Source organism: Aquarana catesbeiana, linkage group LG03 (genome assembly GCF_042186555.1).
Source record: "Aquarana catesbeiana isolate 2022-GZ linkage group LG03, ASM4218655v1, whole genome shotgun sequence".
In the NCBI taxonomy this organism is placed as follows: domain Eukaryota; kingdom Metazoa; phylum Chordata; class Amphibia; order Anura; family Ranidae; genus Aquarana; species Aquarana catesbeiana.
The window spans coordinates 90,693,672-90,708,171 of record NC_133326.1 but is presented as its reverse complement, the minus strand read 5'-3'; the positions used below and the strand labels follow the sequence as shown (position 1 = coordinate 90,708,171).

At 40.8% G+C, this 14,500-nt stretch overlaps 1 protein-coding gene across 6 annotated transcripts in view; it reads right to left on the bottom strand.

The window, feature by feature from the left end:
• The window catches only part of RNF111 (ring finger protein 111), a 96,185-nt gene that overhangs the window by 47,952 nt on the left and 33,733 nt on the right, over nucleotides 1-14,500 (bottom strand). For all 6 annotated transcript variants that reach the window (XM_073618824.1, XM_073618823.1, XM_073618825.1 and 3 more), the window contains exon 2: nucleotides 6,306-7,178. In XM_073618824.1, the coding sequence (XP_073474925.1) occupies nucleotides 6,306-7,134 (829 nt within the window). In that variant the 5' untranslated portion in view covers nucleotides 7,135-7,178. The remainder of the gene's footprint in view (nucleotides 1-6,305; nucleotides 7,179-14,500) is intronic.

Sequence of the window (14,500 nt, the reverse complement as noted above, 5' to 3'; positions counted from 1 at the left end):
TTCACACTGGGGCGATTTTCAGGTGTTTTAATGCTAAAAACAGCGCCTGAAAAGCACCTCTCAAGCCACCCCATTGTGAAAGCCCGAGTGATTTCATACTGGTGGGGTGCGCTTGCAGGACGGGGGAAAAAAAAAAAAAAGTCCTGCAAGCAGCATCTTTGGGGCAGTGCATACATCATCGCTTTAACAGCGCCAGTAGAACTAGCAGCGCTTTACCGCCAATGTCCACCCTAGTGTGAAAGGGGTCTTAAAGTAGAATTGAACACTGTTCAGTTCATTGAGGGAACCATGAATGCAAACATGTACTGTGACATACTGAAGCAGAGCATGATCCCTACTCTCTTTGGAGACTGGGCCACAGGGCAGTATTCCAACATGATAACGACCCCAAACACACCTCCAAGATGACCACTGCCTTGCTAAAGAAGCTGAGGGTAAAGGTGATGGACTGTCTTAGCATGTCTCCAGACCTAAACCCTATTGAGCATCTGTGGGGCATCCTCAAATAGATAGCGGAGGAGCACAAGGTCTCTAAAATCCACCAGCTCCGTGATGTCATCATGGAAGATTGGAAGTGGACTCCAGTGGCAACCTGTGAAGCTCTGTTGACCTCCATGCTCAAGAGGGTTCAGGCAGTGCTGGAAGAGATTGTGGCCACACAAAATATTGACACTTTGGGCACAATTTCAACATTTTCACTTAGGGGTGTACTCACTTTTGTTGCCAGTGGTTTAGACATCAATGGCTGTGGGTTGAGTTACTTTGAGGGGACAGCAAATTTACACTGTTATACAAGCTGTACACTCACTACTTTACATTGTAGCAAAGTGTAATTTCTTCAGTGTGGTCACATGATATAAGATATAATAAAATATTTACAAAAATGTGAGGGGTGTACTCACTTTTGTGAGATACTTCAAGTTTGGTTTCTCGTTGGTTGCACTGAAGCCCCAATGAAGTTAAAAAAGGCAAAGCTTACAGGTACAGGGTGGTGCCGATTGTATTGTTCATATGGTGTGAACTGTAAATTGATTTTGGTGTCTCCAAAGAAGCCCTGATTTTAAAAGTGTACTGCTCACATAAGTCTTGATCTTTGCTTAAATCTAATCTGATCCACCGATTGCAAGTGCAATGCTTTGCAGGCTCATGTGAAACTTTTTGCCTGCAAAAATAAGTACATTTATTTTTATTATTTAAGGGGAACTTGGCCCTCAAGAAAAGCTGAGATTTGCATTTAACTTCAGCTGCATCACTGAATCCATCTATCATTTCAACACATGCTGGAGTTAATTTGCTGATTAGGCATTTTTCCCTCATTTGCTCAGTTTGAAGTGCCAAGGACTGATATGTTCCAATTTGCAAAAAGGTTTTTTTTTTTTTTTTTTTTTACAAGTCAAACAACCAGTTAGACCCCTTTCACACTGAAATGCCACTAAAGCACTGGTGGCTTATGCGGAGCTTTACAGGTGCTAGCGGGGCGTTTTTATTAACCACTTAAGGACCGAGCCTCTGAGATTTGGGGTTTACAATCAAACAGTTTTTTTTTAGAAAAGTACTTAGAACCCCCAAACATTATATTTATTTTTCTTAACACCCTAGGGTATAAAATGGCAGTCGTTGCAATACTTTGTCGCATCGTATTTGCGCAGCAGTCTTACAAGCGCACTATTTTTGGAAAAAATTCTTTTTTTTTAATAAAAAAAAAAAAAAACAGTAAAGTTAACCCAATTTTTTTTTTTGATATTGTGAAAGATAATGTTACGCCGAGTAAATAGATACCAAACATGTCAAGCTTCAAAAGTGCGCCTGCTTGTGGAATGGTGACAAACTTTTACCCTTAAAAATCTCCATAGGTGATGTTTAAAAAAATTCTACAGGTTGCAGGTTTTGAGTTATAGAGGAGGTCTAGGGCTAGAATTATTGCTCTCACTTTAACGATCACGGCGATACCTCACATGTGTGGTTTGAACACAGTTTTCATACGCGGACCACTTTTATCTGAAAGCGGGCCGCCCGCTGAAGAGGATAATGGGGTTTTGGCAGCTAGATGCTGCCTTAACAATGATAACCCTCTTCAAAGTACCGCCGTATGACAACGGCGGGCGGTGCGTAAGTGGTTAAAGGACACGTGACCTCAAAAAAAAAAAACAAAAAAAACAAAAAAAACACCACACCTGTTTTGCGGCACTTTCAAAGAGCTTTTAAGGCGCTTGGGTGTTTTTGGAGCCCTTTGTACAGCCCTCCAAACCGGCCCCAAAAATGCTGCTTGCAGGACTTTTTCTAACGTCCCGCAAGCACACCGCCCAAGTTTGAAAGCACTTATGCAAATGAATGAGATGAATGGGATTTTTCAGGTGCTTTTCAGAGGCTATTTCTAGCGCTAAAATGCCTGAAAACTGCCTCAGTGTGAAAGAGGTCTAAAACGTGTTATAAAAATCTAAAAATTACAGGCGCCTGGCATTTTCTGCTGGTTAAGAGTGGTTTGCTGTCATTCTTCAGAAACCATCTGCTTAATTTTCTGCCACCCATGGCAACAAACTTCTTATTGTCAGGCAGGGGGATTTATTTAAAGCTAGCACCAGCTGTATCAAGCTACCCTGCCAAAAGCCTCCGGTAACAGGGCTCAATGATCAAGGCTCTTGAATCGAATGTGAAAGGCAAAGAATTCCTTCACTGCTGCGATATACAAGATTTGAGAAATGGGTTGTATAGCTAAAGAGTTAGACAGCAAAATATTTGGTTACTACTGTACATCTAAAAATAAATAAAGCTACGTGAATTTATCTATCCCAGTCTATACAGAGTAAATAATCTGAGTGCAATAATTCAGCACAACTCAATCATAGATGCCATTTATTAAACGGTGCCAAGAAATGAAGTGAAAGAAACACACGGGGGGGATTCATAAAGGTTGTAGTAGACATGCTGTTGGGCTTTTGCACTGAACTGGTTGCACCCGATTCACGTAGCTGCCACAGACAGGGACATTAATCTGCCAGAATCAGCACTGAGGTACTGGACACTTGCTTCCTCCCCAGCCCGTGTCCCCCCACACCGACATGAACAAGGCCAAGGCAATCTGTAGTGTGGTGGGCGAAGCCTGATGGGGAGCTAGCCTTAGACTGCTTCAAAAGAGCGTAACAAAATCTGTGTGTCTGTTTCCTACTGCAGTAATTATTAATTTGGAACCACTGATAGGAGCGGTTTATCTATATAATTGACAAAATACATTCTTTTTCTACAGTTGCTATATCAACTACTAAGTGGAATTCCTTAGACTGATGACTTCACCCACCAGCTTTTAGGGCACTAGACATGTAGAGGTAGTCTCTTCCTACCAGTCACACATGACAAAGTGAGGCCAGGACTTTGCGGTCACAGTCCCATGACCGCATTGGGGGGGGGGGCTTACATTTAGGCAGCATGACAGGAAGTGGTAGCATTTAAAAAGGTAGGAGTATAGCGCATGGTGTTTAAACTTCAACTTTTAATACAAAATAGAAGCAGTCAGTATCAATGGATATTTTAAACAGCCTGTAGTCATGATTGATACTTATTTCTTAGATTACGGTGTACAAAACAGGAAAAGTAGTTATGTAAGGACCCAGGAAACATACGTTTCCATATACAAATGAACTCTTGAGTGCATATTCAGTAAGCAGGGGTGGGGTCAAGCAGTGACGACATCATGCTGGCTCAGACAGGCACCGTTTACCATGTTTCAATGTTAAGCTACTCCTTATATCATGAGAGTATATTAGCCATTTTAAATAAACAAATTAAGTGATTACTGGGTCCCTTGTTCCTCCTTTCTATTTGTGAGACACAGTTGCATTATACGAGGTACCATGCTGTTGGGAGAGCTATCCTTGCTTGTGTGAAAGGATTGTAGGGCTGAAACAACTAATCGATTAATCGACAACTAATCGATTATGAAATTAATCGATTACTATTTTCATAATCAATTAATCGGCCAGTAACATAATGGGGTTAAAAAAAGAACTAAAATGAGCTCTTTATAGTACAAATAGAGCAAATATTCTCTACTGTAAATAAATACATTTAGGCTCGATTCACACCTATGCATGTTGCTTTTGAGCGTTTTTGGAGGTTTTTTTTTCATGCTTGGCACGTTTTTGAGCGGCGTTTTTGCCGCGTTTTTGCCACTATTTGCGTTTTTTTTTTTTCATTTTTTTTTTTACAGTCTTAAAAAAAAATTACAAAAAAAAAAAAATAACGGCAAAAACGCTGCAAAAACGCTGCACTTGCGTTTTTGATGCTTGTCCATTGAAATCCATTACATGCAAAACGCTGCTTTTTGCATGAAAAAAAGTCCCCGACCCTTTCCAAAAACGCAGAGATACAAAAAAGCATTGATGTGAACATGTTCCATAGGAACCCATGTTAAAAAATTCCCATGCATTTCTGCAAAATGCAAAATGCATCAAAAAACGCGCTAGTGTGAATGGAGCCTTAGTTGGTCTACCTGACCGTGGTTTGGTTTCAACAGAACCCCTCATTTTCCACTTCTTGATTAGAGTTTGAACACTGCTGATTGGCATTCTCAATTCCTTGGATATCTTTTTATATCCCTTTCCTGTTTTTTTTTACAGTTCAACTACCTTTTCCCGCAGATCCTTTGACAATTCGAGTTTGACCCCACTAACAATTAGAAAATCGAACGAACGTTCTTAAAATTACATTTTTTGTCATTTGTCGGGGAAGACATTGTTTTTTTAAATAAAAAATAGATCTCTGAGTCTGATGATATTTACCAGATTCACCCTTTAATAGTATATACAGTATATCTCTCCTCTAATAGTATATACAGTATATCTCTCCTCTAATAGTATATACAGTATATCTCCTCTAATAGTATGTACAGAATATCTCTTCTGTCTGTTATTCTCAGAGTGGATTAGATATTTTGCTCCCTAACCATATAGTTGGTTACTTATATTCACCACTGCATAGAGATATTTAAGAATAAATTACCTTTTTTTACAACTTTACATATTAACTAAATTATGCACCACACTTTTTTTTAAGGTTATTAACCGATTAATCGATTAATCGAAACAATAATCGGCCAACTAATCGATTATGACAATAATCGTTAGTTGCAGCCCTAAAGGATTGCAAGACATCCATTCCCTTAAGAGGAGTATTAGATCTCTTTTGGTTTGAGGTCTTAGGATCTGGTAAGCAGATGATATATGTGGTGAAAGTTTGAGCACCGAGACTGGTGGTGGTGTTGCTAAATTGAACTTCATGTGTGGATTTACGTTTTACAGAACATTTTGGGACTTTTAAAAAGTGTTACTAAACCCAGAACCTGCATTCACTATATCTGGTCTACCACAGTACACACAACATGGAAAAGCAATTTTTTTAGTAAATATAAACTGATAAATACCTTTTCTCATTAGAAGTATATAGCAGCCTTGGGACTTCTATCAGTTCCTAGTAAACCTTGTAGGAGGAGTTTACATACGGCACTGATTCTCTGTCTGGCCCTGTGCTGATCACATGCACCCTCCCAAGGAAAAAAACAAACAAAAAAAGAAAAAAAACCCACTAGCAATACACACCAAACTGAGCATGTGCAGACCATTCACTGGCTCTGTAAACAGAGTATCAGATTTTTTTTTTGAGACAGTGGAGGAAGAGGAAGATCAGAGAGACTGGATCAAACAGCCTTTATACACAACGTAAAGGATTAACCCCTTAGGTTCCACAGCGAGTATAACAAGCATGCTTTACTACATATACAGACTGATTTTACTGTTGTGGGTTTAGTAACACTTTAATTAAGTACTTATTTCACATTCCTTATTCACTTTGAATATAACACTTTGCATATTTATTAGGCGGGTGACTATCAGTCACCCCCTCTCTGCTCTGCCCATCCAGCACTCACTGGAGTACCGAGCTGTGGAGGGGGCGGAAGCGGCTTGCTGAAAGGCCGAGTCAGCTGCAGGTCCAGGCTTCTTGGTGGATCCCGACCATATTGTCAGCTTATTTTAAAGCTTGGACCGGCTCTGTGATGTCAATTGTCAGTGGGCTTTAGCCAATTGTCAGCTGAAAATGGCTCATAGGAGTGCAGAACAAACTACACTACTGTGATCCCCAGGAGAAGTATAGCCAATATAGCTTTGGCTATACTTATCCTTTAAATAGTGTTTTCAGTTTGTGGTGCTCAGTTACAGCTAAGTTCTACTGTAAAACCACCAGCAAAGGGAAGAAGAAATAATAGAAACATAGTTAACGTGCCAACACAACGCATTTTAAAATATATGTTTTACCTGAGGGAAGAGTTGTACCATTTTGGTGGTTTTCCTCTGGAGACAAAAAGATATCCTCCTCTCCTTCAGTGGAAGAACTAGTGCTAGAGGCTGACTCACTGCTGAGGTCATTCTCACTAGAGCTGCTGGAACTAGGGAGCAGTGCATACTTCTTCCTGGCCAGAACTTCTCTCTTCTTCCTCTGCAATAACAGCCTCTCCTTCTGCTTTTGTGTCCGCTGTGTAGAACCTTTTTTCACAAAAGTCTTTCGATGCACAGACCTCCGTAAGGCGCTCACCTGATAGCAAGGCCGCTTCATTAGCATACTAGGCACAGACTCTGACTGGGAACGAGGCCATTTTTGAGCCCTTGAAGGGGGAGGAGTCCTATTTGTAGTATTTACAACAGTCGGAGAGAAATGTCTAGAGCTGTCCTTGTCCTCGTCAGAAGTCATAGTATCAGAGTCACCAAAATGTGAACTAGACGAAGGTGAAGATACACAATCACTAAAGGAAGAGTCATTATCTTCATCAGTTTGAGGCCCTAATCGAAGTTCAATCAGTCTCTGATTTTTCTTAGCCTCACAACTCTGTGCATAGGAAGGCCCAGCCTGCTGGCTTTTCCTCTTTTTTCGCACAAGTCCTTTCTCTTGCTCTGTGCCACCGTTTAAGCTCCTCGGCTGCTTATTTGAGTCACTGCACAAATGAGAGAACTCATTTCCCACCTTACTGGAGATCATGTCCACGTCTGATGGGAAGGTCTTTGCTGCCCCAATAGGCTCAGGGTTCAGCAATACCCCTTTTAGGCTTTCCTGTTTCTTTGGTGCATCTGGAGAAACCTCACTCTTCATATCCGCGTAAAAAATGGGAGCGCGTTAGTGATGTCCACAATAAACTGAAAAAAAAAAAAAAAAAAAAAACACCAAAGTTTAGCATCAATACTATACAATAAATGTTCTTACATTTGCGTATTTAGATTATGCACAGAGCACAGTTTAAACAATTTGCCTAATATTTACATTGCAGTCATTTTAAGAACTTCTGATACAACCTATTAAAGTTCATCTCCAGGCAAATTTTTTTATTTCATTTTGGATTGAGCAAGGAAGAGATAGAGCATCTGTCAGTGTCCCTACTGGGGGATTTCAGGCAGAAATTGAAGGATAATTTCCCCAACAGGGCCGGCGATGAAACAAACATTTTTAGAAGGCAGATGAAGAGATAGAACGTCTAACAATGTTTTTGCTGTCCAAGCTTTGTCGCCCAAATAAGACACCTAATTAATGTATGGAAGCAAGGAAAAATCTTGGCAATTAAGTCACAGAGATGAGCTCTGGAACCAAACCTCATGCTCTACTCCTGCAACTTAAGAAAAGTGCCTGCATATTCTTTTACTAAAGCAGCCCATAGATGAATTGAATTGTATTCCGTCCACCAGAGGTCCTGCTGAAGTGGACACATTTTGATCCATGTATTGGCAGCTTAAGGGTAAAATAACTTCTGGGTACACAGACAACCCCATCACCCAGGAACTCTAACCACCCACCCACAGTACAGTTACCGCAGATCGGCAGCACAACCAGGCTAGGTGACATACCCATACAGCAAGGTCCTTTCTTCTGGATTCGGGCATGCACCCACTGCTGTGATTGGACAAAGCACGAGTTTGTCCACAGATTTGAAACCTGCTGATCGGCTGTGGCTTATCACAGCACAGAGTTCTATGTTTACAAACACACCGCACTCTGCTGTCTCCGTACAATCTGGCTGTTACTTCTACCTGAAATCAAATCAGACTATAGGGAGAAAAAGCAGCCATATCTGTGAATAAAAGGCAGCACACAATACACTTGTTAGGCACAGTTAACCCCTTGACTTCCCCTGGATGTTAATCCCTTCCTATTTTTTGGTGTCACAACTTAAAGTCTATGACTGGTTCCTGGAGGTCCGCTCGAACTCCGCCACCTCTTTACTGACTGCAATCTATGGCTCCAAGGCCTCTATTGTGGATGCACTACACAGGTCAATGATTAAACACGGCTCTCCCATTGATATTAGCTGGCTGTCCTGGCAGAAGGGTAATAAAGTGTTATCACAATTAAAGGAAGCGTCTCCTAATGCACCCGGACTCCCCGTGGTGGACAAGACTAGGTGTTACCCATACCTCTCACATTTTTTTGTCTCCTTTGAGGAGTTTAAGGCTCGTTGTAAAGTTAACAAATTCTTTTGTAAATATATTTTGTTACGCCATGCCATTCGTCCATAGTTTGGAGGTTTAACCCAGGAGCTAGTCAAATTTAATTTTTTTGACAATACTTTACAGTTACCAGTCCCCCATACTAGAAGTGCACCGAAAATTCGGCCGACGAAAATTATCGACCGAAAACTTTTTTTTAAAAATTTGGCCGATAGCAAAAAACAGCCGATACCAAAAGGGGGCGGGGTCCACCCCGAGTGCCGCCCATTCCCTCCTCCTCCCCTCCCTACTCACCACGATCTCTGCATGTCACAGAGCTGAATTGTCTGGGCTGTAGTAACAATGTCCTGCTTCCTGTGATAGACGGCCAACTGATCCAATGCGGGACATTAAATCAGTGTGACGTTATCACAGGAGGCAGGACATTGTTACTGTGGCCCAGGCAATTCAAACCCTGCTCTGTGACACACGGAGATCACCACTCTGATACGGGTACAGGCATGCTGCATATGATGGACACTGGTGGGGCTGCTGGGAACTGGTAGGCAGCATATGATGGACACTGGTGGGGCTGCTGGGCACAGGCAGGCTGCATATGACGGGCACTGGCAGGCTGCTGGGCACAGGCAGGCTGCATATGACGGGCACTGGCAGGCTGCTGGGCACAGGCAGGCTGCATATGACAGGCACTGGTGAGGCTGCTGGGCACAGGCAGGCTGCATATGACAGGCCATCCCTGGTGAGGCTGCAAAGGATGGGCATTGGTGAGGCTGCATTTGATGGGTACTGGTGAGGCTGCTGGGCACAGGCAGGCTGCATTTGATGGGCACTGGTGAGGCTGCATTGATCTCTTGTATCATATCTGCAGTCTCTGACCATCTCCTGTATCATGTCTGCTAGAGATGCATCGAATGGAAATTTTGCTAACACTATTAGCAACGTGTTTAAGTAAGGGATTGCAGACATGATACAAGAGATGGTTAGAGACTGCAGACTGCATTTTTCTTGACCTTTCTTGCACTAAAGGTGCCAATAATGGCAAACAATAAATTGATGATATTAATTAAAAAGTTGAATACAATTATACATAAAAATCGAAATTTTTTAAAAACTGTCATTTTCGGTATCGGTTTCGGCACCAAAATTTCCATTTGGTGCACCCCTACCCCATACTCCTGAAGTTGGGTTGTTTGGTTTGTTAAATGACTTTGTACACAGGACGCATGCTCGAACTCTTGTGCTTATCCTATTATTCTATGCAAGAAAATTAATTTTACTACGATGGAAAAATGCCTCTGCTCCAGATATACAAATCTTTTACTGCATGGTGAATAAAGTTTATACTGGTTTACATACTCATTTACAATGGTAGGGCCTGCCCAAAAAAGATTTTCAAGGTTTGGCCGCTCTGGCCTGATATTGCGGACTCCTTCTGGAAGAACACTCCCGCTCTCCCAACAAAAAAAGAGTGATTGAAACAGGATCTTATTATTGTATCTGTAGTTCGCTACATCCCAGGTTGCCTGCTCCCTGAGAGCCCATTCACACAGGGGCAACTTTGGATCCGACTTCAAGTCGCCCCAAGTCGCCCCTAATCGCCTCAAGTCACGCTACACGAAAAAAATCAATGTAAGTGAATGGATCTGTCTTAATGCACACTACTGCAGTCGCTCCGACTTCAGAAAAGGTTCCTGTACTACTTCAATCCGACTTGAAGGCAACTTGTACCCATTGATTTCAATAGAAGTTGCCTCCAAGTCTGATCACTGTTCATACTGAGGCAACTTTACAGGAAGCAGAAAAGAAACAGAAAGTAATTTCCTCCACTAAACAGCCAGCCCCATCCTTCTCACACACAGCTGATAAGCTCTGATTGGCCACTTGTAAAGTTCCCTGTCCTGGAGGCGACTTCAAGTTGTGTTGTAAGTTGCCCCAAGTCGTGCTGTGATTCATACTCAAGTCGTGTCCAAGTTGCCTCCCAAAGTCGTGCTGGAAGTCGTGTTGCCCGTCGTGTTGCCCCTGTGTGAATGGGCTGACTCTTCTGTTTAAAGGCGAGGGAGGGGATGGAGAGGTTTGAGTCAGGTGTTGTGTGCGAATGTTTGAGTGTGCAAAGTTGATGGATGTTCCTTACCATCTCTAGTTTTGGTTGCAATGTACATATTTTGGACCCATATCTGTCCATCTCAGGCAATATTATGATATCCTCCTCCATTTGGAGGTTTGTGGTAGGGCTGAAACAACTAATCGATTAATCGACAACTAATCGATTATGAAATTAATCGATTACTATTTTCATAATCGATTAATCGGCCAGTAACATAATGGGGTTAAAAAAAACCTAAAATGAGCCCTTTATAGTACAAAAAGAGCAAATAATCGCTACTGTAAATATTACTTTCACAGTTCTACACTAAAAAAAAATAACCCCTTACAGTAGTGATTATCTGCTTTTTTTGTACTATAAAGGGCTAATTTTAGTTTTTTTTCACCCCATTATGTTACTAAACGTCTTAGGCCTGGTTCACATCTATGTGTTTTTTGGTGCTTTTTGCAGAAACGCACTACAGTTCATGCACATGGCTTCCTATGGGACACGTTCACGCAAAACTGTGCTTTTTTGGTTCAATATACTTCAATAGAGAAGCTGCAGAAAAGCATGTAATGCGTTTTTGCAGCAATATGTGTTTTTTAATCTGCCCAACAACAAATTGGCCAAAAAAAAATGCAAAAACGGAAATCGCAGCAAAATCACGTGCACAAAAATCAAACGCACAGCAAAAAGCACTGCAGAAACATATGAAAAGCAAACTGCATAGGTGTGTACTGAGCCTTATGCTGGCCACACGGATCAATTTTCAGACTAGAATATTCAGACGAAAAATCTTTATACATTCACTGAATGAAAGAACGAACGTTCTTAAAATTACATTTTTTTTTAAGGAAGACATTGTTTTTGTTTTTAATAAAAAAAATGTGATCACCGAGTCTAATGATATTTACCAGATTCACCCTTTAATGGTATATACAGTATATCTCCTCTAATAGTATATACAGTATATCTCTCCTTTAATAGTTTATACAGTATATCTCCTCTAATAGTATATACCAGGGATATGCAATTAGCGGACCTCCAGCTGTTGCAGAACTACAAGTCCCATCAAGCATAGCAAGATTCTGACAGCCACAAGCATGACACCCAGAGGCAGAGGCATGATGGGACTTGTAGTTTTGCATCAGCTGGAGGTCCACTAATTGCATATCCCTGGTATATACAGTATATCTCTTCTGTCTGTTATGCTCAGAGTGGATTTGATATTTTGCTACCTAACCATATAGTTGGTTATTTATATTTACCACTGCATAGAGATATTTAAGAATAAATTACCTTTTTTTTTTAAAACTGTACACATTAACTAAATTATACACCACACTTTTTTTTAAGGTTATTAACCGAATAATCGATTAATCGAAACAATAAATCGGCCAACTAATCGATTATGGGCTATGTTACTGTTATAGTATGTTGGCCATTTGTTCTATACAATCACCAAGTGCAATTAATACTTTGTACAATGCCAAAAATGCAACAAGCAAGATTTTTAACACAACAGACCAGTGTAAAGGCACATAAAATGTAAAATGATTCATTTTTCTTGAGCTAAAAATGGTGCCTATAATGACAAAGAATTCATATTCATTTAAATTCATGATATTAAAAAGTTGAATATAATACATCTATAAAAATTATAGACAAAAAAACAAACAAAAAAAAACACACCATCAATTTCAGCAAAGTGCACCCTGCATTTTTAGTACCAAAATTTCCATTTAGTGCACCTCTAGTACATAAGGGAGGCTGGAATTTGAAAAAAAGCCTTTAAAGACAAGACAAAATACTTGTTGTCACTGCACAATATCAGCCAAGCTATTTAGGAAGCAGTGCTCATAAAAGGGAAACAGCTGGAAAAAAAGCTAACAGCAGTTTTGTTCCACAAATCATTTCTTGAAAGCTCAAGTACAGCAATCAACAGCAAATTTACTAACCAGGCCATTGTTTTATTAAGCTGACAATTTTCTTGTCTAGTCATCTGCAGATAAAGGTGATAATTGCTGGCCTACACCCCCACAATTCTGGAAAAGCAGAAAATGACAGTTACTCGTCCCCATCCGATGTGAATGCTTTATCTAAGAAGATACGTTAGGAATGTGAAAGAAATGGGGAACTCTGTAAATACATTTGTTACATTGTGTATGCTTTGTCCACTGAAGTCATGGACCTCAGCATCACACTAATGGCCCGTACACATGATCTGAAAATCGGACGAAAAATACAGTTTTCGACACAATCGTGCGGTAATCTGATCGTTAGTAGAGTGCCGATCACAACAATTCATCCGATATTATTCGATCGGACAAGCATGAACATTTTCCTCGTACGATACCAGATAGTACGATTTTCGTTTAGTCAGCACAGTTGTCGTCCGAAAATACAATACAAATACATTACAAAACATGACATCACTTCCGATTTTATTTCCTGTCGTACGAGACTTTTCATGACTTTAGTAACCTATTCAATTTCTACTTGCGACTATTAAGCAAAAAAAGTCATACAATCTGCCGTACGATATTCAGATCGTGTGTACGGGCTATAACTCTACTGCCACCTACTCGCATTCCTAAGGCAGTGATAATAGACTAACACACCTATGTACAGCCAACAATTGTAATATTGTGATACCTATGCAAGCATGGTTATTAAAAAAAAAAAAAAAAAGGTGCCAAAACAAAAAACAGTTATTTGGAAAGATACTGAGTATCTTTTTGTGTCTGTTCCCTACTACAGTAATCACTTGGAACCACTGAATATTAGGCTAGGAGTTGTCCATCTATAAAATTTCCAAGACAGGAAGAACTTACTAAAACTGGAGCAGATAGAATTTCAAGCAGCTATGCACAGTAACCAATCTGCTTGTTTAGTAAGACTTTGAAAACGAAATCCAGAAGCTGATTGGTTGTCATGCACAGCTGCTCCAGATTCTGTCTGTTCCAGTCTTCGTAAAACTTCCCTCATAGTTTAAATTTATTAAACCACATGAGACTATGCACAGAAAAAAAAAAAAAAAAAAGACAACAGCCCATTTACAATAGAAGAACATATTGTAGTACACATTTTTATTTACAATGCAGAACAGCTATCAACCAGAGTTTCTTGGAACCAGAGGTTGCTAGGAGTTCCTTGAACTGTGGATGATGGCCCTCCAAACCCAATGGTACCTGCATAGTTCCATATGCGGGGAAGCAGTCCTCAGCGGGAGAAGACATTGATTATTGCTAGCGGCTGTACCAGCCACTAGCGATCATCGTATGAAAAATCCGGCAGGGTGGTTGTACCCAATTTGATAGATCGATCAGCTTGTTACATATAGCCTTACCATACATGGTTCGAACCTCATAGGGTTCAGCAAGAACAGACTATGGCCAGCCTTATAGTAGTACTTTTCAGATGAACAAGCCTACAAACCAAATACAAATTTTGCTAAAAATATCCAAATCCCTCAAATCAATACTTAGGCAAGCAAAGGCTGTAGTGACACAGCAACCTCTGATGATTTTGCTTTTAAAAAGGTATCAGTTTGCCATATACAGCTGCTATCATTGCTGAAAGTACTAGCTAGAAATCATAGTTGCCTTTTCACCACAATCTTGAGCCCCAAAACCAGAGGCGAATTAAAAGGGCTTGTAAAAGGCAGAAGGTTTTCTTTTACCGTAATGCATTTTAGGATAAAAAGCCTTCTGTGTGCAGCAGCCCCCCTGCCTCACACTTACCTGAGCCCCATCTCTGTCCACGAGCGTCTCAGCCACCTGAGATTGCCCCTCCTGATTGGCTGAGATACAGCAGCAGCGCCATTGGCTAGCTGACTGACAGCAGCAGGAGCCAATCAGGGGAGAGAGGGGCTGGAGCCAGGTCAGGGCTCCGTGTCTGAATGGACACAAGGAGCTGTGACTCGGCTCGGGTG